The 25850-nt window shown below is 40.8% G+C and overlaps 1 protein-coding gene across 18 annotated transcripts in view; it reads left to right on the forward strand.

Annotated features, from left to right (window-relative positions):
- The window catches only part of Robo1 (roundabout guidance receptor 1), a 1040826-nt gene that overhangs the window by 695988 nt on the left and 318988 nt on the right, over positions 1–25850 (forward strand). For all 18 annotated transcript variants that reach the window (XM_063270751.1, XM_063270753.1, XM_063270742.1 and 15 more), the window contains one exon: positions 18651–18977. In XM_063270751.1, the coding sequence (XP_063126821.1) occupies positions 18651–18977 (327 nt within the window). The remainder of the gene's footprint in view (positions 1–18650; positions 18978–25850) is intronic.

Below are 25850 nucleotides of genomic sequence, written 5' to 3' on the forward strand. Positions count from 1 at the left end.
TTTTATGAATTTGTCCTTCCGTGTTACTTATTGCTATTCATTTATCCCTCCCTTCAAAGTTGCCGCCCCGCTGGTTCATGGGATGGTTAACTCATCCATCGGAGCTCGCCTCTTCCCACCGTCCTTCCTCTTGCCCAGCTGGGACTTGTTCCTAGAAAGCACTTAACAGGTGCTTCTGCACTCCTCCAGATCTCCAGCAGCGTCTGTGCAGTAGTAGGCTCCAATGCGAGAGCCTTTGTCAACGCGCCTAGATTTCTAAAGTTTGGCTGAAGTTTGCACTTCAGCTCTCTCTTCCTGAGGGCTAGCTCTTCGAATAACTCTGTTGGATTGAGTCTGTCTGTGTTATTTTTGCTCCTCATTTGTATTCCCCACTAAAGCATTCTTTCAACTCTTCTCCGTGTATTCTAAGGTTAGGGATGGAATTGTTTCCTGGGAATGTTGTTGAATTCCTCCCCTCAGCACATGCAAATGAGGCTTCCTTTGGATATGACAGTTGGTGGAAGATCCAGATGAGACCTGAGTTACTGGCTTGAGCACTAATTAGTCAGCATTCTTAGAGAAAGCAAGAGATTTCAGCAGAGAGGCAGAGACACAGGAATGCCATGTCAGGTACAGAGTTCTGAGTTCAGGGGTGATGTAGCCAGCAAACACCCAGAGACAGAGAGAGGCAGAGCGCACATTCTCCCTCACTGTCTTTCCGATGAACCAACTCTAGCCCCTCCATATTCTTGATTTGTACACTCTACTACTGTGAGGCCATGCACTTTTTTTAAAAAATGATCTGTTATGTCCAGTGGTTTCTTTTTTGATTATTTCCTGTTATTGTTCCTCTTTAAGAGTTCATTAGTGGAAAGACTATACATGGACTGACCCTGGACTCTGACCTCATAGGTAGCAATGAATATCCTAGTAAGAGCACCAGTGGAAGGGGAAGCCCTGGGTCCTGCTAAGACTGAACCCCCAGTGAACTAGACTGTTGGGGGGAGGGCGGCAATGGGGGGAGGGTTGGGAGGGAAAAAAAAGAGTTCATTAGTGGGCTGGAAAGATGGCTTAGCCGTTAAGAGCCCTGACTGCTCTTCCAGAGGTCCTGAGTTCAACTCCCAGCAACCACATGGTGGCTCACAACTATCTGTAATGGGATCTGGTGTGTCTGAAAACAGCTACAGTGTACTCTTATATATGAAATAAATACATAATTCTTAAAGAAAAAGTAACAAAGAATTCACTAGCCTTTTCTGCAACTGGATTTTTTTCTTGAAGAAGATGTAAATATGGTGTCTGGAAAGGTGACCCAGTGGTTAAGAACACTTGCTACCCTTGAAGAGGATAGGAGTTCAGTTCCTAGCACCCATGTCTGAAGGTCCCAGAAGACCTACCATACTCCTGTAGCCATAGTGTGCCCTGGTGTGTATTTCTGTATACATCTTCTCACGTGTGCCTGTCTCTCTCTCTCTCTCTCACACACACACACATTCATAGAAATAAAAAGTGTTGTGTTTTTAAAAGAAAGTAAACATAATAATACCTCAAATAATTTTAGCATTTAAGAAGCTTTGGTCAGCCCAGATCTTATCCAGGAAAAATATCTTTCCCAGTGAAAAAGACACTCTGGCTACTTCACTTCGTGATTTATCCTTTTTGGTGGAAACTTAGTCTAGAAGTGTTTCACTCTTTGTAGATCACCGCATACTTCTTGGGCTCTTGGCTTTTGATTTATACAACGCCCCCCTGATGTCTTACTCTAAATCTCTAGGTACTGAACTCCTAGACTGTAAGGTATTGAAGGATGGATTAGGTTAATGATACCTACCCTCCTGTCAATATAATATAGTTTATTGTTACAAGGTAATATATGTAAGGTATGAGATCATACATATATGATTGCATATGTATATGTATTTATGTATATATGTGTCTGTTTCTATGTATCTATGTATCTCTATGTATCTATGTATTTATGATCTATCTGTCTATCTATCTATCTGACTATCTATCTATCTATCTATCTATCTATCTATCTATCTATCTTGCTCTGTATGTGACTGGAAGATGCTGAGTCCCTAATTGATGCTTATTGTCCCCCATCTCTCTCACTTACTGTCTAGTTCATCCCTTCTCCATCCCCCTCCCAGTCTCTCTTTCAAAGCAAAGCCTCAAGTGTTTCAGGTGGGCCTCACACACTGTGGAGCTTCTCCCTCCAAAGTGAAGGGGTGACGTAGATGTATTGGTCCCCTCGCTGTGTTTACATGGTGCAGGGGATTGAATTCAGAGCTTTGGGCACACTGGACAAGGATTTTCCTGAGCAACTTCTCCAACCTCACATCCCATCCCCCCTCACCCCTTTCCTTTCTTTTACTTCTTTTTCTACACTAATATTAATGTCTGCTAAAATACTTCTCCATTGAAAAAATATCGTGAGCTTCCTGCTTGGACAAGCAAGAGTAACAGGTGTTACTTCACGTGGTCTGTGCTGAGGTCAGCATCAAGTGAACAGTAGGTGTGAAAGTTTAAAGTGAGAAAGCAGGGAGGCACCGTTGCATGGCAACGCGTCTGGACCTTAGACTTAAAGTCCCAGCTCTCCACAGTATTTGGGAGGTACTAAGCGAGTTATTGACCCTCTGAGAGTTTCTTTGTTTGTCTAATCAAAAGTAAAAGGAGTTACCCTTTGTTTTCTGGAGCTTTAAACCCTCTTCTGAAACCTCACAATTTTCATGTGACAATACAGCCCAAAGAAACTTGCGCTGACCTTCAAGGATTCGCACATGCGCTTTGGAGCACCTCCTCCCCAGGCTAGGGATGTGTGATGTTTGCCCGTTGGAAAGTTTTCCTCGGACCCTTGCGTTTATGACATTCAGAAGAGCAGCGTCCTGATTCTAGCCAGGGGGCTTTAATGTGTCGTCAACTTCGATTAAGAATTCTCACTCTGCTGATTAATTTTCGTTGGTTGGAAAATGTGAGAGTTGACAAATTTATCTGTTCTTATTCCAGCTCTCGCATGCTGTATTAACTTCATTTTATGGGTGAGGAACCTGACCCATTAACTGAGGTTTGTAGCGAGGCAGAAGTTTATGCACCTAGAAGAAGAGTTCATGTGTGGCGACTCTGGAGCCATCATGGTTTCCCTGCAATCACTGTGATGAAGAACCATGTATTGTAGTTTTTATTAAATTTACATTAATTTTGAGGGTTACTTTTTTTGATTAATCAATATATTCTTTGGATGCTGGGATGAAGCCCAGAGCCTCTTGCTTGCAGGGTTAGTGCTCTTTCCAAGAACTGTACCAGTGTACTGTTGAACTTTTTAATAACATTACGTTTACTGCCTTGCAGCAGAGTTTAGTGGTTAAATGTCAGGATCTGGGAATGGAATGCAGGTGTCTCATTCTTTCTTCCCTTCTGGAACCCTGGATGGATGCTATTGAGTTTTCGTGCCTCTGTTTCTCATCTGTAAGTTGTGGGTATTAACAGTGTCTCCTCTAGAATGTTGTGGGCTTGTAAGACCTAAGAGACTAAAGAAATTGAAACATAAATACAGGTCAGATTTTTTTTCTGGCTTCTCAACCAAGACTGGGAAGATGACTTTAGAATATTCCATTGTGCTCTTCAGACTTTAGTACTAAGTACCTTTACACGTTCTTTTGCCACATTTTGGTATCTGTTTACTGGTTTTTGTACAAACATATAGAGTTCTTTGTGATAATTCTATACATGTATCGCGTGAGTAGCTATCATTGTAGTTAATTTTTTATACCTCCTAAATTAAAAAGCTTTATTAGTGCATGAAAATTCTATTTATAGACTGCAGTGTAATGTTCATTAATACATACAGTGTGTTCTGATCTAATCTGGGTAATTAATGTTGTGGTCTCCTTAAAAGTATGCTTGCAGACTTTCAACTTCTTACTTTTCGTTTCTGATGAGAGTTTATACCACATTCTTTGTAAGACTATAATGTAGTGCATCATCTCTCTGCTGGCCTCTTTTTAAAAATTGTATTTTATATGTATACATGTATATATATATGTATATGTGTGTGTATATATATATGTGTGTGTCAGTATGTCAGCGTTTGTATGATATATAGATATAGATACAACCTGCTCATATATATACATATAAAAAAATATATATATACACACAAATACATACACACACACACAATCTATACAGTCTGCTCAGCCCATATAATGTCATATGTATGTATGTCTAAGGGCTGACCATTTGGTATCGTAAACCCCATTCGTAAGCTCTACCCAGGACAACACTCTTCCTCTTTTCCCAGCATTCCTTGTTTGTCTGTAGTGCTCCGTCTTAAGCCTACCCATGCGGTGATGTGCAGTGCTGCCAGGCTTTGGAAGTCATCTGGAGCACGCAGAGTGACTCTGTCCTCTTGACCGCTTCCTGTGTGTCACATGCTCTGTGAGAATTTCCATTCATTTTTCTTTGTCTTTTCAATTATTTGATTTACCATCAGCAAAATGCGCAAACCTTGCAGTTCTAGAGGCTTGTCCTGACTTTTGCTTGTCAGACTTGCTGAGGCAGATGGCTGTGTCTCCTGAAGATGAAGATGCAGTGTTGGTTTATGGGTAGTGTGGTGAGGCTTAGGGCAGCTTACTGATGACTGCTGCTAAAATGGGATTTTCTGTTATGAGGGAAAACAACTAAGAACCTCCTGAAACTGGGATAAGGTTTGCTCTGGCTTTGGAGGAGATCGTGGGATTATTTTATTTCTCTTTCTATAAGGCCGGCTTGTTATGTAAATTGAAAATCGTTGTTTCAAACACATATTTAGATAGTAGCATACCATTATTCATATGTGTTCGAATTGGAGAGTAATTGCCGACGTTCCTTTCGGACAGTTCTGTAGTTTGGCTAGTCTGCCCCTCCCCCACCTGTCTCAGAGTGTGTGTTCATCTTTTTTTTAATTTTTTTTCTTTTTCTTCTTTTTTCTTTTTTTCGGAGCTGGGGACCAAACCCAGGGCCTTGCGCTTGCTAGGCAAGCGCTCTACCACTGAGCTAAATCCCCAACCCCATCATTTTTTTAAATATATGTTAGCGATTGAACCAAAGTCTTGCCCAGGCTGACCACTGCTGTACCTCCAAGCCCTAAGAAGGGCTGCATCTCCATGCCTGTCTGCTTCCCTTCTGTCCATCCGTTGCCACTTGCCTACGCTTTTGATAATCCTAGGCCACACCCTTTAATTTCAGAAGCGCCTCCAGCTGCGAATCCAAGTCAGGTGAACATAATTAGGTAAACAGGACCGCGGCTGAAGGAGCTCGCACTGAAATGTGGTGCTTTCCATGCCTTCGACACATGTCAACATCGGCCTTTTGGGCTTTACGATGCCTCGTGGAGCTTTTACGTGCTCTGTAACTGCTCCTTCACAGTTCTAGACGGAAGCTCTGAGGTTTCGCGTCTTCCCTTTATTCTGTAGAGCTAATTACAGGCCCCTGTGGCACTGTAACGTTTTCGATTCATTCTGTATTCTGAAGAGCCAACCACAGAATACTCACTCAGGAAGCGCTTGTAGCGTTGAAATAATTTTACTTCCCTGATTGTCTGACAATCTTTCTCTTTGGACTTCTGCCACTCCACAGCTGTTGTTGCTGTGGTTTAAGATCAGGCCATGTAAAGGAAACAAACAAGTAGAAAACTTAGCATTCTTTTCATCTAGGCGTCAAATTTCCGTCTGTCCTTTGGTGGGTAGGCTATTTTAGTCTTTAAATCTCACAGCAATATCCATCTTTTTCTTTCTATATTGTCTTTCAGTGAAAAAAAGTTCTTATTTGTTCAGTAAGGCAATCAAGAATTTCTGATTTTTTGACATTGGGCGGTCACCAGATCTGTGATCCCAGAACGTGGGAGACTGACGTGAAAAGCCAAGTACAAGTCTAAGGGCAGCCGATTCTACATAGCAAGATCTAGGTCAGACAGTGCTAATGCAGGGAGACATCAAGACAAGCAAACAAGCAAGTCAATGAGAAGAATTTATTGTTATTTTCCTGCCTTCGCCGCGCTTATTCACTGTAGTTTAATATATAGTTCATTCTTTTTTCTTTAAACGTGTTTTTGAGCACAGTTTTAATGTGTTTTAGATTGTTTTATATGATAGTAATGATTTTGTACTGGTTCCCGTGGTGTTTTCCTCCTTTGTAGCTGCGGTACAATAGCACCCTCCCGTGTGACTTACTAGGGAGAGAGATTGTCCATTCTAGGTTTAATTTTTTTTTTAAATTTGACTATGAAGGGAGACTAATTTAAGGTTCAAATCACCAATTTCCCCTGAGTGGCAGAGTCTAGGAATTAGTTTGCAGTGTCATGGAAGACAGGTGAAATGATTAGGTCGATTTGATGCCTAAAGAGAAGAAGCAGTTGATAGCTTTAATTGGCTTAAATCCATATGCAGTCTTGTCCTTCCCAGGGCTCACACAGGCATGACCCAGCAGCTAGGTAGCCTTGGGGTTTGTGACCCCCATTCAATTACTCTTATACAAATCTTCCACTAGCTAGGAAAGCCTGCTTTCGTGGGAGTCTTTGTTTTGCCTCATTCTAAGTTGCATAATATTTTGTGTACCAAACTCCTTTGTTTACCGGTCATTTAGGTGTGCGCAAGAAAAAGGGTTGCTTTTACTCATTCTATGTGGCGCAATGTTTTGCATCAAAACTTCTTTGTTTAATTCTCATTTAAGTGTGAGTAGGAGAAAGGGTTTATTGCTGGCTAATATTAATAGGACGTGTCCGTGTCCGTGTCTTAACTACGGTGTAGATCATGTATATTTGACGTTAACTCTGCATTGTACATAATCTAAAAAGACACAGGTCCTATTAACTCTTTATTTTAGGGCCTGGATGTTGCTACACTCTAGCACAGACGCAGGGAAGTAGAGACAATTCATGTATATCAGTTGAGTAAATAAAAGAATACTAAAGAGTTAGCAAAGATTATATTTTATTTTCATGATTCCCCCTCTGCTAATTTGTTACTTTGCCAATTCCTAAATTGGAGAATTTCATTCTCAACACGGCAGCAGAATATTATAGAGTATTTACAAAGTAGAGAAACTCAGAGAAAAACATAAGCTACTTGTTTTTCAACAATCTTTTAAAAGTCAAGAGTATTTTTTCCCTGATCTTTTTCTCTGGGACTCTTTCTCCTTGTACCTCTCTATCTCCTTGGCTCTCTTTCACCTAGAATTGAGCAGTTTATGCCTGTGCTCACATATGACACACACTTGAGTTCATGCTTCTGTTTTGTGCTGTCGTGATCTCAGGACTCCCAAGGAGGTGCGGTTCCTTACCTTCTCCCCTGCTGTTCACAGGACCATTGGCTCCTTGGTCGGATATTTGTGTTTGCCATGTTCTAAACGATTTAAAATGTCTCTCGGGTCACCTGTCATTTTCTTCTTCCACATTCATTGACAGATTTCTCCAACTCATATTTATTGACTTGGTGTTTATAAGGTGCTGTTCAAGGGGCTGGCTGGAAATGTAGATGTATTTGTGTTATGATAAACTAAACCCCCAAAAAGTGTTTATAAACCAGCTGAGGTTTGACTCTTTCACTTCAAAATTAAAAATGAAACCACTCTCATGCATATTATATTCCTTTTCAAAATCTTGTTATGGTACAGCATGAGAAGTACATATGCATATCATATTTTCTGTAGAGATGTTCTGACAAGTAGGAGAATTGGGAGGGCATATATTTCCTCAGATTTTTTTGAAATTAGGTAAACTAAAGATAGTTTTACTTACCCTTTATTTAAATATTTGTTATAATCTAAAAATAAATTTATTTATTAACTATTTAAATATTTGTTATTATCTAAAAATTTATTTATTTATTTATTTATTAGTTAACACTAGCGAATTAGTTTGGTTGTGCCATGCCGAAGGAGAGGTTCTAATTCTCTTCACTCTTTACTAGTGTACTGCTTAGGAACTCACACATGAACTACACAATTTGGAAGAGATAAGAAAGGAAAGTATACAATTAGTTTACTAATGTGCCAAAAGATTTGCTTCAGAAATACTTGTTCATGTCAAAGTAACTGAATTTTGCAGAGTGGAGTTGATTACATTCCTATAGGAATTCCTCAGTAAGCCTTTAAAAAGGGTATTTTAAGAATTTTGTTTTTTAGAAGTATGATTGTCTTTAGACATTTATCCTTAAAACAGTAATTTTATACTTATTTTGAAGACATTAACCTCTCATTTAAAACTCAAGGTTGTTTTTTTTTTAAACCTATGACCAGTGTGACTGCTTCAAAAAGTAAAGTTAAAAGTTTCCTTTTTACTCCATTAATCGATTTTATGTTTTGAATTGTTAGAAAGTTACTTTTATACTCTACATAGTCTGTGAAAATGTAATGCAGTCCTTTAGACAGGATGTTAGTTTAACTTTACATGATATTTTTGAAACCTTTACTATAGTTAAATTATTATATGTACTTTCAGTCTTATGATAATTTTCATTTTGTGACTTGAAAGCATCTTTTGGACACAAGAGTAAGATTTTCTCGGGTTATTTTTTCAGAAGTTGTATGATGAGGACAGAGGCTTTGTTAGTCAAGGTTTATTTATACATTTGTAAGTGTCCCTGTTTGGACACTTTGATGACAAAACCTGACTATATGTCACCATCTGCTCTTTCCATAGTCTATGTAAATCAATGAACTGAAAATTTACATTGATTTCAATACCATGCTCCCTGCTTAATATGTGACCATCCAAGAAGATTACTGTTATTTTCATTGCAATTTAAAAAGCAATCAAAGGACCACCCGTATTACTCTTTTTCTCAATGGCAAATATTTTCAGAATCCATTCTCAGAAAAATTACAAAGGTCTAGTTGTCTTAACAACTAAAACAGGCCATAAAATTTTAGGGAATACTTTATAATATACCTCAAGATCTGGAATATTAGCATTCACTATAACACACAGACTTAATCTCTACTCCTGTGGTCCACACAAGGTTTTGAATATGTTATGAAAAGAAAACGAGAGACACTGTGACTTCTTGCCCAGTAGCAGTTTAAAGGCCATAACATCTCTAGTTGGAAGTAATGCATTTCAGTACCCAGCGTGCCCTTGGAGGACTTCCTCCAAGGAGGAGAAGTGCATTACTAAGCTGACCTTGGCTGGGTAGCACGTGGTGCTTCTCAGTAAAGCTGAGGGTGCCTGTGCTAAGTGTTTCTTTAAATTGTCCACTTTGAATGTAGGACGTGTACACATGCATGTTTGCCCACACATATGTGGGCAGGTGTGCTCCCCCATGCTTGTGCATTTGGAGACAGGAGGTTGCCGGATGGAGGTCACTGTTTGGACTAGCCTGGGTGGCTGTGGAGGGCTGGAGATCCTCCTGTCTCTTCCCTGCCTTATCTTAACTCTGGGATTACACGGTCTTCCTCATGGACTTGCTGTTTCTTCAGTGTTGGTGATCTGAACACAGCTCCTCATGCCCACGCTATAAGCATTTAACTAATTAAGTTGTTCCCCTAGTCCTTGTTATTTTGTCTTCTTTTGTTTTCAGAGATGTTTTGTAGAAATTGTCCCGGTATCTTCTAAGAACTGTGCAAATTAAAATTTACTTGGAGTTTAAGACTAAGCTACTTCTATAAGATTTCTTCCAAAACTGGAGGGAAAAGTCTCCTGGAACTAGTAAGGACACTGCTCTAACCGAAAGATGGGGGCAGGAAGATTATGAAATCAAATAGGGGTGCTCCTGCAGCTTCCAAAGTTTCAAGCCCACGTGATTATGTAATAGGTTATATTTTTCACATCTGGCACCATGATAATGGATAAAATATAGATATTATCTTGTCTTCTTTCTATAAATGCAAAAACCAGCTAAGCAATTTATCCAAGTCTAAGTAGCTAAGAAGTATAAGACTTAAATCCATGTCTCCAGTTTAGTTTCTTTCTGTACACATAGGATAGTTTACAAATTTTACTTTAAGCCATTCTCTCCCAATTTTAATTTCTTCTACTATTATTTTTTAATGAAATGCCTCATATTCTTTAATCAATTTATTTTGGTGTTTTATGAGAATAGACCTCACCATGCGGTCAAATATACCCTCAAATTCAAAATGCATTTTCCTTTACAGCCTGACCACTGGGGTTATGGCCACTCCCTCTGGCTTTAATGCCATCCTTGCAAACATTTTCTCTGTTTTCATACATGTCCGACTGAGAGCAGTGACTTTATTTCATAGTTCATATGCAAGCAAACGGTGGGTGGCCAGATCAATGGATGAGACAACAGACACATTTGGGCCTTTAAGATCTGTACACCGTTTAACACCTTGCAGAAGCGAACCTCTTACTATTGGCTCCTTCAGTAGACTTCTTTTGCTAAAGGGAAAGTATAAAAGAAGGAATTCTGAACAAATTTACCCCTTCCCGTCTCTGTAGACACTGCCCGGGGTGAGGTCTCAGCTGAGGCTAACCGGACAGTGAACACTTGACATCTCTTCACTGTCTGTTACTAAAGAGGTGCAGCATTGGGGACCCCAACTTACACTGACACTTTTCTTCCCATCTCGAGGGAAATAGCCATTTGGTTTTGATGATGAAGGGATATCACCCAAACAGTACGTATTCTTTCCTGGACTCTCATTTTGCCTCTGTTTCCACCATCCTTTAGGCAATAGGCATTGTAGGGAGGGCACTCAGCTAATTCTTGGGATTATACTTTGGTTACAAGAGGTTCTTTTTTTTTTTTCTCCTTCATAAGTGATCTTAAGAAAGCTTGTTACCAAAGGAAAGGGGAGGAAATGGAGAAAATGCCCTGCCCTGGCCATCACATGGTTCCTTTGAAACGTCGTTTCCTTTGTATTTCTTCTCAGTGAGTTATTTTGCCTGAACACCTGTTCTGTGTTTAGGTCTATTTACAGGACGCTGAGTGGACGTTGGAAACGGCGATCCTTAGAGGATAGTCTTAAGTCAATTGGTTTATTTGCATGTTTTATGAGACACGTCTAGTTTCAAACTCTGAATGCCTTTTCTTCTGTGGCCTGTATTTAGTGAGCAATGAGTAAGTGGTGCTTTCTTGTTTTTAGCAAACATCTCCTGGTAGGAAGGACCTCTGACAGGAAAATTATTGGATTTGTGATGAAGGGGTGTGCGCTTGTAATTAGAGAGAATTTTCTTTAAAATGTAGTCAGAGCTAAGGTAAAAAACAAAAACAACACCCCAGAACCCTCCAAAACAAAACAAAACAAACCCCAAAACCCCACAAAACGTTAGTGGTGAGATTTCTCCAAAAATATAAATATTTTTACAAATATAGGCATGTTGTAGACAATGGCAATGACCAGTCTTGGACAAATAATACCAACTTTTCTATCAATATTCATTGTTGGTCTCTCAGTTAGTTAATGGCTTTGTTGCGATGTTCACAACTTTCTAAGTATTTTTTTTTTTGTTCTTTGATATGCTTCAGCAGGAGAATTTGATCACTACAAGCTTCCTGATTTTACCAATCAAAAATATTAAAGAGACATTTGAATGTAAGCAAGAACTTATATCCAAATCCTGGTTTTCGTTCAGGCTACTGAGAAACGGACTTGAAACTATCAATAAAAGCTTATGCAAAAAAAGAGAGAAACCATAAAATTATGTACACGCCTGACCAGAATATTAGAATGGTCAATATTTCTGGAGTGGTTGCTCGGTTGTGTTTCTGTAAGTAATGTCTCAGTAGGTGGGGGACGTTGACATCCAGCTAGGAGCTTGGATTCTTCATTGTAAATCTCATGTGACTTTGATGTATTTCCCTGAAATACTTAGCACTTATGTGTGTGTCTCTTTCCAGCTGTGGTTGTGTAAATATTTAGATATTTCAGTCACTCTTGTTTATATTTTATCTTCCAACTGGGCCGTTCTTGAAGGAATTCTGCCCAGCTCTTTTCTGCTGATCTTGCTGAGTTTAGTGGTGCTACATCCCCAGGGAGCCGTCGATGTTCTTCTTGAGGGTGGTGGACATTAACATCCTACGTCCTTCTTAAAGGACAGTGTCTTCCTAGTGCTTGGTAAGGAACAACGGGGTCATCTCAATTTCTCGTTAATGTGCCATTCTCTCTGTCCTTTTTACTTTGTCTTTTTGTAACTATTGAGTTACTGCACAGAGTGTGGGTTTTGCCAACTGTTCTATATATCTTTTATCTTTTCATATAAAAAATCCACAAATTAGCATAACTATAACGGTGGTTGGCAGGTGGCTTGAGGACATTTTATGATTGTAGAACAATTCTTCAGCGTGCAAGGCATGCCATGATGGGTCAGATGTCACACTTGGTGTTGTTCCTTGCCTCCCATCACAAGACAGCTTCTCCTTTATTTTCCTCTGGTGGTGCGTTACAGCAGAGCAATGAGCTTACAGGAAAGGGCCCTGTGTCCTCACTTTCATTTTGTTGTAGGACCACTGACCCGACAGATGTGTACTTCTCTACCCAAAGTTATTTAGTCCTGATGATTTGAACTCAGGTCCCCCATGCTTCTGACGTAAGCACTTTACCCCTGGGCTCTCTCCATAGCTCAGTTATCTTTTCTTACATGAGGTTGCCACTGTGTAGCCCAGGCTGTTCTGGAATAACTGGTCTTCCCTCCTCAGCCCTCAGAATGCTGGGATTGCATGCATACCACCACACTCCTCAGCTATGAAAATAGTCTCAATTATACACGTAGGTGTTTGCAAGCTGAAACTCTCAGCGGTCTGATAACTAACACTGTAAGGGTGCTTGGCAATTTGAACTTGTATTTAGGCAAGAAGACAGAGTACAAGGAAAGCATTGAGAAGGAAGGCTTTACTAAGTTCATTGGGTTTTCAGGTAAATACTCTTTTTTTATGGAGAAGGAAAAACAAAGGCCTTCAGACCTGACAGCTTGTGGATAATTTTGTCACCAACATCTTAGAAGTAAGACCTCCAAATGAATGATTTCAGTGTGGGAAAATTCATGGGACAGCCCATATTTACATATGGACTGTTTGGAAACAGCAAGAGTTTTGCATTTCCCTGGGACTAAAACCCAGCACTGCCACCTCCCAACTGAATGGCCTGTGAGCTTCAGGACAGCGTGTTGACATCATATTAACAACACCCACTTCAGAAGATGCTGTTAAAGCAATGGATGGGAGATACCAACAGTACCTCAGTACCTTATTGTCTGTTCCATTCCTTCCTGCTTCTACTGGAGCACAAAAAAATCATTTACTGTAGCTTCAGTGAAGATGATGATTGGTGTTCATGTGTTTTGTTACCTAGGGACACTCATTAAGGAGCTGAGTCAGGTACTGCACAGTCCCTTTTCTGAGCATCACACATTATAAAGAGTTAAAACACTTCTATGCTGTGTTGTGATCTCCAAAGTCCTTGGTTCCGTTTCAGTGGTAGAGCTGCTTGTCTGATCACCTTGTTACTGTCTTCTGGTTACTGCGTACTTAATTGTGTACGTTTTCTATTCAAATGTTCTCCTCACAAACAAAATCCAGTAGAACCCCCTGGTTTAAAAAGGAAAGTTTTCAATACCTAAATAAGCTTTGGAAATGGAGCGGATCACATACATTTTTTTGGCCGACCCGATTGAACATCAGTAAGACTAGACTCTGAGAACCTCAGCTCTTTTCCTTTAATATGAGAAACGTTATTAACAATGTGGGGAAAGTGTATCCCATGGAGAATTTCAAAATTAGTCATTCATAATACAGAAAGCATTTTTATTGCTGGAGCGTTTACTGGATACTGCTGTACAAACATGGTGGTGAAAACTTGGGTCTGAGATCTCAATTCCCTGATGTCCTGCTGGCGGTGGTCCAGCTCTGGGGAACTGAAGTTCGGTTGGAGACCCTCCTCAGCCACAGTGCGCTACAGTGGAACCTGGGCCGTCTCCAGGTTCGGCAATTGGCCGTGACTTCCCCTACACCTTCCTCCCAGACAGTTTCATACTTTCCCAGGATTTTTGCCCCAGCTCTTGCCTAGTCAACGGCTCTAGCTGAGATTGTGATTCTCAGGTTAAAATTGGAGACACAGCCGTCAACTCGTCAACTCTCTCTGGGTTTTCCAAAACAACCAACGTTTTAGGATTTCACCCAACCCTTTTTCCTCTCATGTTTGTTTTATCTCTGTGTTCACAGAAACGCTACTCCAGCCACCAGTGATGCAGGGGGTTAGGGTTAGGGGTTCAGTGTCCCTACTCTGTGTCTCCTGCCTTCTGAGTGTCCCTCTTCACCACACTCCATATAGTCAGAGAGGAGCCTCCGTTTAACTCACCATGTCCAGTGTGTCCCTGCTGTCCTTTCTGCCAGTGTCTAAGTACAGGTTCGTCAAGTCATAATTTGAAGGTTCAAACACATGGTATCTAATCTCCACAACTTAGTCTGCTTTATGCCTTTATGTTAACTTTATTCAACCTAATTCCTTCAACTAGAGCAGTAGCCTTTACTTTAAAAGGATTTTTGTTTTTTCATGATTTTTCCAGCTGACAGGATGGCTCAGTGGGGAGCGTGGGTTCCAGTGGGAACATGAAGACCTGAATTTGATACTCAGCATGAAGATTAAACAAATTCTGGTAACGAAGCACAGGTCTATGACCCCATCACTGCAGGGACAGCAGCGTCCCTCGAAGTCACTGGCAAGGCAATGTAGTCAATCTGTGAACTGCAGGTTCAGTGAGAGATCTGGGCTCAGTAAATGCTGTGCCATAGGGGAGGGTGGGCCACTTGCCTCTGGCCTCCAAGTGTGAACACCACACACACACGAACAGACAGACAGACAGACAGACACACACACACACACACACACACACACACACACACTCGCACACACTTCAAAAACCTTGTAGAACTCTGACTCGATGGTCAAGGCCTAGCCTGCTGTCTCCTTCCTTTTTTCTTCCATTTTTCTACTTTTGCAATTTCTTTTATTTTTCTTCAGGTTTGTGCCTCTCAATTTCTGACAGATCCCTTCCGTATGCTGGGTAGTCTCGTAGCTGTGCCTTGAGTGAATTCCCTGCCTTTCTCTCCCTCATGGCTCATTGTCCTTCTTGGCTCATTCTTAGGGACCTTCTCAAGTGTAGAGGCTCCTGACCCTTCTCTTAGCGGCAGGCGTTGTCTTCAGAGCCCTTCCTTTATGTCCTAGCTGCACCTGTACCCTTATTTCCTACCTCAAGTGGACCTTCATAGTCTGAGATCTCTTTAACTGTGCACCACCTCCTTAGCTGATTATCACCAGTCTCTGTCCTTCATAATTACAGCCGTTCTCAGGCCTAATGATACACCGAGGCCCTCAGCCCTGCTAATTACCACCTGGAAGCCAACCTGAATTCCATTTTCTTCAGTAGAGCCATTGTAAGAACTGGAAGCGTTTCTAAATTCTTTCTTTTGCTGGCTTATTTCTTCCCCTTTTCAAATCTGCCACCGTGTAAAGAATGTATAACACGCGGGGTACCATGTTCTAAACCATTGCTGTTTCTCTGCTGTTCTCTCCCCCTGTCTCTGTCTGCCTCTGTGGACCCCACCACACCTCTGTGTGGCAAACGCAAGTTCCAGTGCCTGTGCCTGGGAAGCCAGAAGCTGACATTGCTGGCTTTCCCATACCGCTCTTCCAGGTTTTAGCCTTTTGGGCAGACTGGCTGGCCAATAAGGATCCCCCTGACTACTACCCTGTACCCCATCCTGGATACGTGCCCCCTGTGCCTGGATTTGCCTGTGTACTGTGGATCTAAACTGAGACCTTCAAGCTTGCACTGCAAGCTCTCCATCTCCTGAGCCGTCTCCTCAGCCCCAGGTTATGAAACTCTTAGTCACTGAGATTGTTAATAGAGTCGTTGCCCTAGGAAAAACTGTGAATTATAGTATTTATCAATAACATACATACAAATAGGCTTCATATGCCATTTAGGGTCTACTGTGGCAGAGCACGCCTCACACTGATTATTTTAAAAGGCAAAGCCTTCTACTTTTCCTAAACAGTTCCTGAATGTTTTTTCCCCCTTTGTTTGCTTGTTTGTTTGGAAATGTGGTCTGCCATAGTCCAGTTGGGCCTCAAACTAACAGTAAGAAGGAACTTGAAGTGTTGACCCTCTTGCCTCCAAGTGTTAGGTACAGACCTGTGTTACCGTACCCCGATCTAAACTCTGTGATTCCGTCAGCCCCCTCTTCCCGGTTAGATCTTCCCTTGTAGCCCTTTATTCATTTCCCTCAGTGTTTCTACCCATGCTTGTGGAATATTGTAACGTGCTTGGCACTTGGCCCTCCTCAGCAGACAACTGTTAAGATGCTGAGGAAGCCCACAGGCCTCACGTAGAAGGAGGAAACGCTGGGCGCATTAGATAAATAAAATCAATGGTGACTCTCACTGAGGGTGTTTATATAGCACTGTTTAGGTTAAGAAGGGAACTTGGTGGGGAAAGTTAGGGAGAGTGGAGGCTTGAACGAAGCCTGGGCACTGAGGAGCGTAGTTTATTTGCAGTCCCATGCCTGTGGCAGGCATTTGCTAGGGCAGAAGGAAACACAGTGTGGTTGCGGCACAAACAGAAGGCAGAGGAAGGCGTGAGCAGGCTGTGTGGAGTGAGGGCTGGGGGAATAAAAAAGGTCTTGAGAGCAAATGAGTTCAAAGCCTTCTGACTACATCTCAGTGGACTATGAAAGGGGGCTTTTCTAAAGCTCCAGGCAGAAGGGATCACAGTTGGATTAGGATGGCAGGTGTGTAAAGATGGGGTCCCATCCTGGTGAAGCTGCATGCCCGGTGGCAGGAGCATGCAGACCATGTCTTTAATGGGCAAGCATGAAGAAGATAGAGCACACTAAAAACAGCCGAGGCCGTATAGTCTCCAGTGGTATATCTCCTCCAGCAAGACGGGGCCGTGGAAACCTCTCCATACAACTCCACCAGCTGGGGACCAAGTACCAGAGCCTACATTCTCCTTTATACAACCACAAACACGCTCCCTGGTTTTGAGGTTTAATTTTATTGCCAAATATATATATATATATATATATATATCGCCACGGGGTATATTTAACCGATATATACATATAATAACTATCTTGATAAATTCGCCTCTGAGGCCCATAATGCAGCATACACCCAGAAATATCCCTTCTCCTTTGCTAGTATTTAAACTCGCTTTCTTGAAATAAAAAATTCCCTTGAAAATACATATATACACATATATGCATATATACAGATGCATATAATCCTTTGCCATTTAATTACATTTTGAGTCTGTATTAAGGGCTCTTTTCATAGCAAAAACATACTGTGGTGCTAGATGGCTCGGGGGTTCAAAGCACTCAGGGCTCTAGCAGAGACTTGGATTTGCTTCTGGGCACCCACATAGCAGTTCACAACCATCTGTAACTCTTGTTCCAGGAGATCTGATTCCCTCTTCTGGCCGCTGTGAGCACCAGGCATGGACATGCACACAGTACACATACGTGCGTGCTTGCAAACGCTCCTATACATAAAGTAAAAACAAATCTTAAAAAAAGCCCACCCTTTACTTTTAAAAAGTCCTAGCAACATATAACGCGCTGTGTATTGATTTAAAATAAAATGACACCCCTCAAAAAGGGTTCTTTTTAGTAGGACAGAAACGTTCATTGGTATCCAGAGAATGCTTATTAGACAGTCATCTTGTGCTGGTTAAAGGAGGATTCTGGGCATGTATGCTATTGCTGGCAATATTCCAGGACCTCTTTAGCCGGTGCTATTCCTCTGCGAAGAAAGGCAATGTTCTCGCTTCTTATCCTGCTGCAGAAATACATGATGATGACCGAGGGACAGAGGGCTTACCTGCTTCCCGGTTCCGGGTTACAGCCCATCCAGGCAGAGAAGCAAGCCTACAGGAACTTAGGGCAGGTAGTCCTGCTACACCCATCGTCGAGAACAGAAAACCATGGGCTAACGCACGCATGCTTGTCTTCAGCTCACTTTTCCTGTTCTGTCTTTCTAAAAATTCTTCTCTCATATATTATACTCTAACTGCAATATCAACTCCTGGTTCTCTTCCTCCTTGCCACACGCCCACACAAGATCCACTCCTCCTTCATTTGCCTTCAGAACAGAGCAGGCCTCCCAGGGCTATCATCCAAACATGACATATCAAGTTGCAATATGTCCCGTTCTTATATAATCTGAAATCTCAGGTCCAGGAACCGGTGCCACCAACAATGGGTAGCTCTTCCCACCTCAATCATGTAATTAAGATAAACCCCCGCAGATCTGCCCAATGGACCAACTTAATGTACAGTTCGTCATTGAATAGTTAATGTACAGTTCGTCATTGAACCTCCCTTCTTGGGTGAGTCTTGATTACTTCCAGTTGCCAACTGAAACTAGACATCACACATACCATTTGAAAAAGGTTTTAAAAAGACATTCCCATGGTTTCTGCAAGGACCAGCATGCAGCTTCTATACAGGCAGAGTTAAACAGGAGGATTTTTCTAAGTACAGAGTCAAAAAGTGTTCAGAAATGGCAGCCGTGGACAAGGTGGACCCTGGGAGTATTTCAAACCAAGGTTAGGAAGGACGCGTCCATTCGAGGCGATGTTTAAATAGCGTCCAATCTGTGCTTCTGACGTGAGAGACCTTTAACCATTTTCAGATAAAATATCAAACGTTTGTTCAACTCTTCTGCAGGCTCCCGTCTCCGTCAGGAAGATTTCCCACCGCGCATTGTTGAGCACCCTTCAGACCTGATCGTCTCTAAAGGGGAACCCGCCACCCTCAACTGTAAAGCTGAAGGCCGCCCTACCCCGACTATAGAATGGTACAAGGGCGGCGAAAGAGTGGAAACGGACAAAGACGACCCTCGCTCACACCGAATGCTGCTGCCAAGTGGATCTTTATTTTTCTTACGCATAGTGCATGGACGGAAGAGTAGGCCTGACGAAGGGGTCTACATCTGTGTAGCAAGGAATTACCTCGGAGAGGCTGTGAGCCACAATGCATCGCTGGAGGTAGCTAGTAAGTAACGCGAGCTCTGTTTTCCGGGGGAAATTGCGTGGTGGGATCATGCGTGTTGGCAGTGGCAGTAAGAAATAGCGCCCATGTTCCACACTTTGTAGGAGGAGAGTCTAGCTGTGTATGAACAGAGCCTCTTGTGTCCCTTTTCCTCACTCCTCGTCCTTTTTGGGTGTTCAGTGTGAGTCGCATTACACAGAGATACAGAAATGGTTTTCTGCCGAGTGTTTTCACTGAGACCCCAGTCTTCCCCTCTGTGATTGGGTGAATCTCAGAAGACAGTTTGAAACTTGGAATTTTGTTGAGATTCTATAGACTATGAGGACTTAGAAGTTGGATTAAATGTACTTTTTTTTTTTTATTATGCTATGGTTAGAGATAGCCCCCATAGATCCATGCGTTTGAATAAACCTGTAGGGGCCAGGGAGAGGAAAGCAGTGGTTTGAGTATGTCTAGCTCAGGGAGTGACACTATTTGGAGGTGTGGCCTTGTTGGAGTAGGTGTGTCACTGTGAGCTTGGGCTCTAAAACCCTCATCCTCGCTTCTTGGAAGCCAGTCTTCTCCAGTCTGCTCCTGACTTCCTTTGGGTAATGATGTAGAACTCTCAGCTCGTCCAGTGCCATGCCTGCCTGGATGCTGCCGTGCTCCCATCTTGCTGATAATGGACTGAACCTCTGAACCTGTAAGTCAGCCCCAGTTAAATGTTGTCCTTATAAGAGTTGCATTGGTCATGGTATCTGTTCACAGCAGTAAGACCCTGACTAAGACACCTTCCATTGTTTGTTCTAGCTGTGTTAAATGAATAAGATTTAGTTTGTAAGTAAAGTAGTATGCCATGCCAGAAATTGTATTTGGATGCGTCCAACCCTGTGATGGTAGCAAGGCTTGGGGAGAAACAGGTGTATGGTATCCTGATGCCTTTGCTTACTTCCTGCTAATTTCTACACATATCCAATACAGTGCTTCTGAAATGATCACAAAAGGGATTTGTTCAATTATTAAATTGCTATATTTGTACTATTGATATTCATTGTATTTGGATATGAATTTGACTTCTCTTCTTACCCCTATTCAGAGGGTAGTTAAAACGTTCCCTTCACTTGAAAGAATCCTGTTATATGGGTGTCAGAAATCTGTAATTTATACAAAGGGGCTGGAAAAAGAAGTAAGAGTCACATGAATTAATTTGAAATATATTTAATTACCTATGGATCTTTTAATATATGCTTGGGGTGTCTCAGGAGAACTCATATTCTAGCATGAATAATGTCCTAGCTTTATTTAAATATCTTTTTTATAGTCTTTTTCATTCAACTAGGACTTGAACACATAGCTCCACACATAAATAATTAAATTTAGAGATATATCATAATATTAACATAGAATGAACTCCAGTTAGTAAATGGTTTGGAACCACCCCCCTTGCTAAGGTTTATGGTACTCACATTGAGATAGACTGCCCAAAATAACTGATATTAAGGGAAAAAATATAAGTAAACCATATAAAAATAACCACTTCCATTCACATTAAGATTTTTAATCTTTGTTCTGTTTTGAGTCAGGGTTTTACTGTGTACTGAATGCTGGCCTTCAGTTTTCAAGTGTCCTGCCTCAGCTTCCTCAAAGCTGGGGTCACAGACCTTGCCACACACTCATTTCAAACTCTAAAAGTGGTTCCAAGAAACCTGCTTCTTGTTTAAATGAATAAGCAATAAACCTTATTCTTATTGACTTGACTCAAAGCGAAGGTCTCGGAACTAAATTCATAAGAGACACGGAAGCTTCGATCCCAGCATTTTATTTTAAGTTCAACGTTAGAGAGAATATAATAAAAACACTTGAATGCCTCCCTGTTTATAAACATGTGTACATGTTTTGACAGTCATCATCCACACCTCTGTAATTTTTATCAATTTTTTTATAGAATAATCATTCTTCATTGAGGTAAAATTGAAGTAGGTAAAATCCAAAAATAGATGCAGACGATGATCAGAAAAGCTAGTAGAGAAGATGTGTGTTGTTTCCTAATTGCGTTAAAAACAGCAAGGCGAACAAATAAAAAAGGGGAGAGAGAGAGAGAGACGCAAAACAAACAGACAAACAAACAAAGAAACAAACACCCCAAACCAATGGAAACCCTGAAGGCTGGAAGGAAACCCACAGGCAGTGAAGTGTGTGCCAACAGGTGGAGCAAAACCAGTCCAAGCTTCCCTGCGGTCCTCCTCTGCTCCACTTCTGTCCCTTTCAGTAGTTAGGAGGTAGTTAGAGACCTGATTTGATCGACCTGTCTCTTGTAGAGCTTCCTTTACAAAACACCTCCAGCTTCAGGACACCCTGCCTGAATGGACTTTTAGAAAGCTTCTCCTTTGGCTAAAGGCTTCTGTGCATGCATTTTAAAGACAGTATTAGTTTCTAGTTAAGTTTCCTATCAAGTTAGACATCTCATCATCTTGAGAATTTTGGTAAATACTTTTATGGAAATCGAAACCAAATTCAGAGCACTTTATAGTCAATTCACAGATTTTTACCCCTGTGCTCCTCCCTGTGTTCCAAATAAAAAGGAATATTATAATTTACTGAATGTAGTAGAAACATTTAAAAATGTTGTAAAAAAATACTTAGAATAGAGAAGTGTATAAGTATTTTCTACTTCTCAAATTTAGTAAGGTATTGATGGCAATTTGATGTATGTGTCCTAACTAAAGATAACAACATTTTCCACATGTAGGCCGCCGGTTAGACCAGAACCATTTATTGAGGGTGCTTTATGTTTTTTTCACTGCATGGTTTTGACTTCTTTGTCAAAGATCAAGTGACCATGGGTGTGTGGGTTTATTTCTTGGTCTTCAATTTTATTCCATTATTTTTTTTTTATCACTATTGCTCTGTAGTACAGCATGAGGTCAGGGATGGTGATTTCTCCAGAAGTTCTTTTATTGTTGAGAATGGTTTTTGCTATCCTGGGTTTTTTGTTGTTCCAGATGAATTTGAGAATCGCCCTATCTCTGTGAAGAATTGAGTTGGAATTTTGTAGATTGCTTTTAGTAGGATGGCCATTTTAACTCTGTTAATTCTACCAATCTGTGAGTATGGGAGGTGTCTCTCTTTTCTGAGATCTTCTTCTATTTCTTTCTTGAGAGACTCGGAAGTTCTTGTCCTACAGATCTCTCACTTATTTGTGACTATTGTGAAGGGCGTTTTCCCCCCATTTTCTTTCCCAGCCTGTTTATCGTTTGTATAAAGGAAGACCACTGATTTATTATAAAGGAAGACCACTGATTTATTATAAAGGAAGACCACTGATTTATTGAGTTACTTTTCTATCCTTCCACTTTGCTCAGTTGTTTGTCAGCTGGAGAAGTTCTCTAGTTAAAAAATTTTGGGTCTCCTGTCCAAAGGAAATGCAGGACAAAAATGGAGCAGAGACTGAAAGGAATGCCACCCAGTGGCTGGCCCAACTTGGGCTTTATTCCACGCACACACAACAAATCCTGACACTATTACTGAGGCTATATTATGTGTCCAGTCAGGAGCCAACATGGCTTTCTTCTGAGAGGCTGTCTTAGCAGCTGACTGAGACAAATGCAGAAATACTTAAAGCCAACCATGAGATTGAGGTTGGGACTATTATGGAAGAGTTGGAAGGATTGAAGGAGCTGAATGGGATTGAAACCCTGTAGGAAGAACAACAGTGTCAAATAATTCAGTCCCCTCAGAGCTCCCAGACACTAAGTCAAAAACTAAGGAAGATACAGGGGCTGGGTTCTGGCCCTGGGCACAGGTGTAGCAGAGGTCGGCCTTGTCTGGCCTCAGTGGGAGAGGATGCACTTAATCCTGTGGAAACTTGATGCCCCAGGGAAGAGAGATGCTGGTGGGGGCGAAGTTGGTGTAGGTGGGCAGGTGGGGGAGCATCCTTTTAGCGGTGGGGAGCAGGGGGTATGGGGTGAAGAACTCAGGGAAGGGGGACCAGGAAGGGGGCAACTTTTCAAATTTAAATAAACAAAATAATTTAATAAAGATTTAAAAAGGAAAGATAATAATGTTTTGAAATCCTGAAGAAGATTGACTAGCATTTGAGTGGAGTGGCCTTCACACTACTTTAATTACAGTGAGCAGAAGCAGCTTGTTTACTGGACACTGTGTTAGCTTCCATCACCCGCCCCGAGACAGGCATTTCTGTGTTCCGAATGCTTAGAAAGTATTATTTAGTAAAAAAAAAAAAAATCTCCTTTAGCACACTGCAAATCAACATGTAGCAATTTAAACCATACTGTTTAACTCATTAATTTTGGACAGTTGATATTACTTTTGTCCCATTTCCTGATTATGTTCTAAAGCCCAAATCAGCCCTTTTGTTTGGTCTGTTGTTGATCAACTCTGTTGATGGTAAGGGCAGACGTCAGCCATGTTAGGTACAGAAAGCCTGAGAATGCTGTTAAAGTTTGCTTTGTTTTGTTTTTTTTCCTAGAATATCCCGTTGTTTGTTTTTCTACACATTTCCTTAGTTGAGGTGCCATGAGTAAAATAACCGTTCTTAGGCTCACTCCCCAAGGCTCAGCCAGGAAGCCAGAGATTGCATCTAATTTCACAGTGATGCTGTGGCCTCAGTAACAGCATTAACAGAAGTGTCTTGAGGCAGCGTGGGTCTCAGGGAGCAGTTGTTGGTAATGCCTTTAAAAACATTTTTTTCTGTGTTTTGCTTGTGTTTCAACCAAGTCTTAACAGCTGTAACAACAACTGGAGTTCGTGGTTCCTAGTATTTGTCAATCCCTTAGACTTAAAAAAATATAGGATACTCATTATGTCTTCATTTCTATGTAGAAATAATAATATTCTTGACTATTGCACATTGATATTTTTGTTAGAGATACTGTAACTATGAAACTGCCTGGGGTGGTTGGTTATATTTAGGAATTTCTTGTTTCCTTGTCATCTGTATTGCCATGATAAGTAGGAGAGATGATATTTCTAGGCCTATGCTTGTCCTATAGTAAAATTGCATTCCCCTTTCTTAAAAATTTACTTCTCATGCAGTTATACTGGCTGCATATAATTACAGAATCTGAAAATTGTAACAAGAAATGCTGAACAGTGCTTATTTCCAATATTCATACCAGGAAGTTTGGAAACTTTGGCTTTGCAAAAGAGAAGTAACTTTTAGTATTGGATGTATTTTCCTAAATTGTTTTTCAATTATTATTTTTTTGTGGAGCAGGAATAACATATAGCTGATAGATCTGAATCAGATCATAGACACTTGAAGATGTTGTTTTTGTAATTTATGAAAACTCCTATGTGTTTTAGATTCAACTCAGCTATCCAAGATGGTCTCCCTGCCAGTCATGCTTTCCAGTTTGTGATGAATCACGCTATTAAATAGAGTTTAAGTTATGTTTTATGAAAGTTCTTATTGCCCTGTTCTGCTACACTCAAATATATTTTGTGCCCAGTACAAATGGATAGTGTAATCTTTGATACGATGTATTTTGCAAGTGCTTTGATCTTGGATAATTACACTCACTTTTGAGAAAAATTATTTCGAACCTTGCCCCTTATGGTTCTCATTGTAGAACATAGCTCTCGATGTCATCTGCTAAGCAGGGAACCGTCAGCATATGGTTGTTTGCTTCCTATTTAAGCTGTTTTCTCCTGAGGGAGAAGCATTCCCTTAGGTCTAGGCAGACATCTGCTCAGGTTCTTAGCAGCAAAACCAGAGGAGTAGTCTATTGCTCGGGACATAATTGTTGTGTTAATAAATCAAAGATAGTCTTTTTACAGTTTATTCACTGCATTTCTACAAACTTGACTTTGGGGTAAAACACATGTCAAAGACACATTTTTTGAGTCCTCTTAATAATTTATTATATTTTGATAGTATCAGTAAATAATAATTCCCAAAATAATGTAGACTCACAACTATCCAGTTCTCTTCATTTGGATAAAAAGAGAAGGCCAGAAAAAGCAAGTTAATCTTATGTGTGAAATAGACACGAACATTGGCTAATAGAATAATATGTTTGCAAAATATATTCGTGGATGATGAAAATGTTCCTCTTAGGGGTTCAAATGGTTCTGGTGAAATGGACTGGAAAAAAATTGCTACTTATATTTTTATTTATTTATTTTGAGACAGGGTCTCGCTGTAGCTCTGGCTGTCTTAGAGCTGTCTTGGAACTTACTATGTAGACCAAGCTGGCCTCGAACTCAGAGATCCACCTGCCTCTGCCTCCCAAGTGCAGTGACTGAAGGCATGGGCTATACCGGCTATAAAATAAGGACTTAAAAACATATCATTGAGAGGTGTCTGTGTATCATCAGGACAGAATCAGGAGGGAATGTTTATTCAGTTCATACAGCAGATGGAGGGAAACAGAATCTCAGGTCCTTCCAGTCAGTCTTAGACAGCTTCTAACAAAACATAAATTTTATTTTACACTTTTGAGCTTTGTCTTTTTAGGAGTCACTGTGAGGTAGAAAGATGACAGTGACGATGCACTTATGCAGAGTGTGAGTTTAGTAACCGTTTCAGAGGAAAGGACTGAGTTTGCCAGGCATTTCGTTTAATTAGTATTAATCATCACGTTCTGGTCTATTCTTGTGTGAGGACTACTCTCTAGCAACACAGTGTAGGCTCAAATACACAGTGAACTTTTTGATTTATAAAACTTTATCGTTTTTTTCATAGATCAATAACTTCCAGAAATATGTTTGACTCAGGGTATGTTAGAGGTTATCTTCACTGCCAGTCACAAGTTAGAGAAGATGATTCTAAAAATCTTAGGGTAAACAAAGGAACCCACCAACCGAAACCTTCTAAAAACCTATATTAAATTTTTGTTAATTAAAAGTAATTACATATATTAATTTTGAGAGGTC

The sequence above is a fragment of the Rattus norvegicus genome, chromosome 11 (genome assembly GCF_036323735.1).
Source record: "Rattus norvegicus strain BN/NHsdMcwi chromosome 11, GRCr8, whole genome shotgun sequence".
Taxonomy (NCBI): Eukaryota; Metazoa; Chordata; class Mammalia; order Rodentia; family Muridae; genus Rattus; species Rattus norvegicus.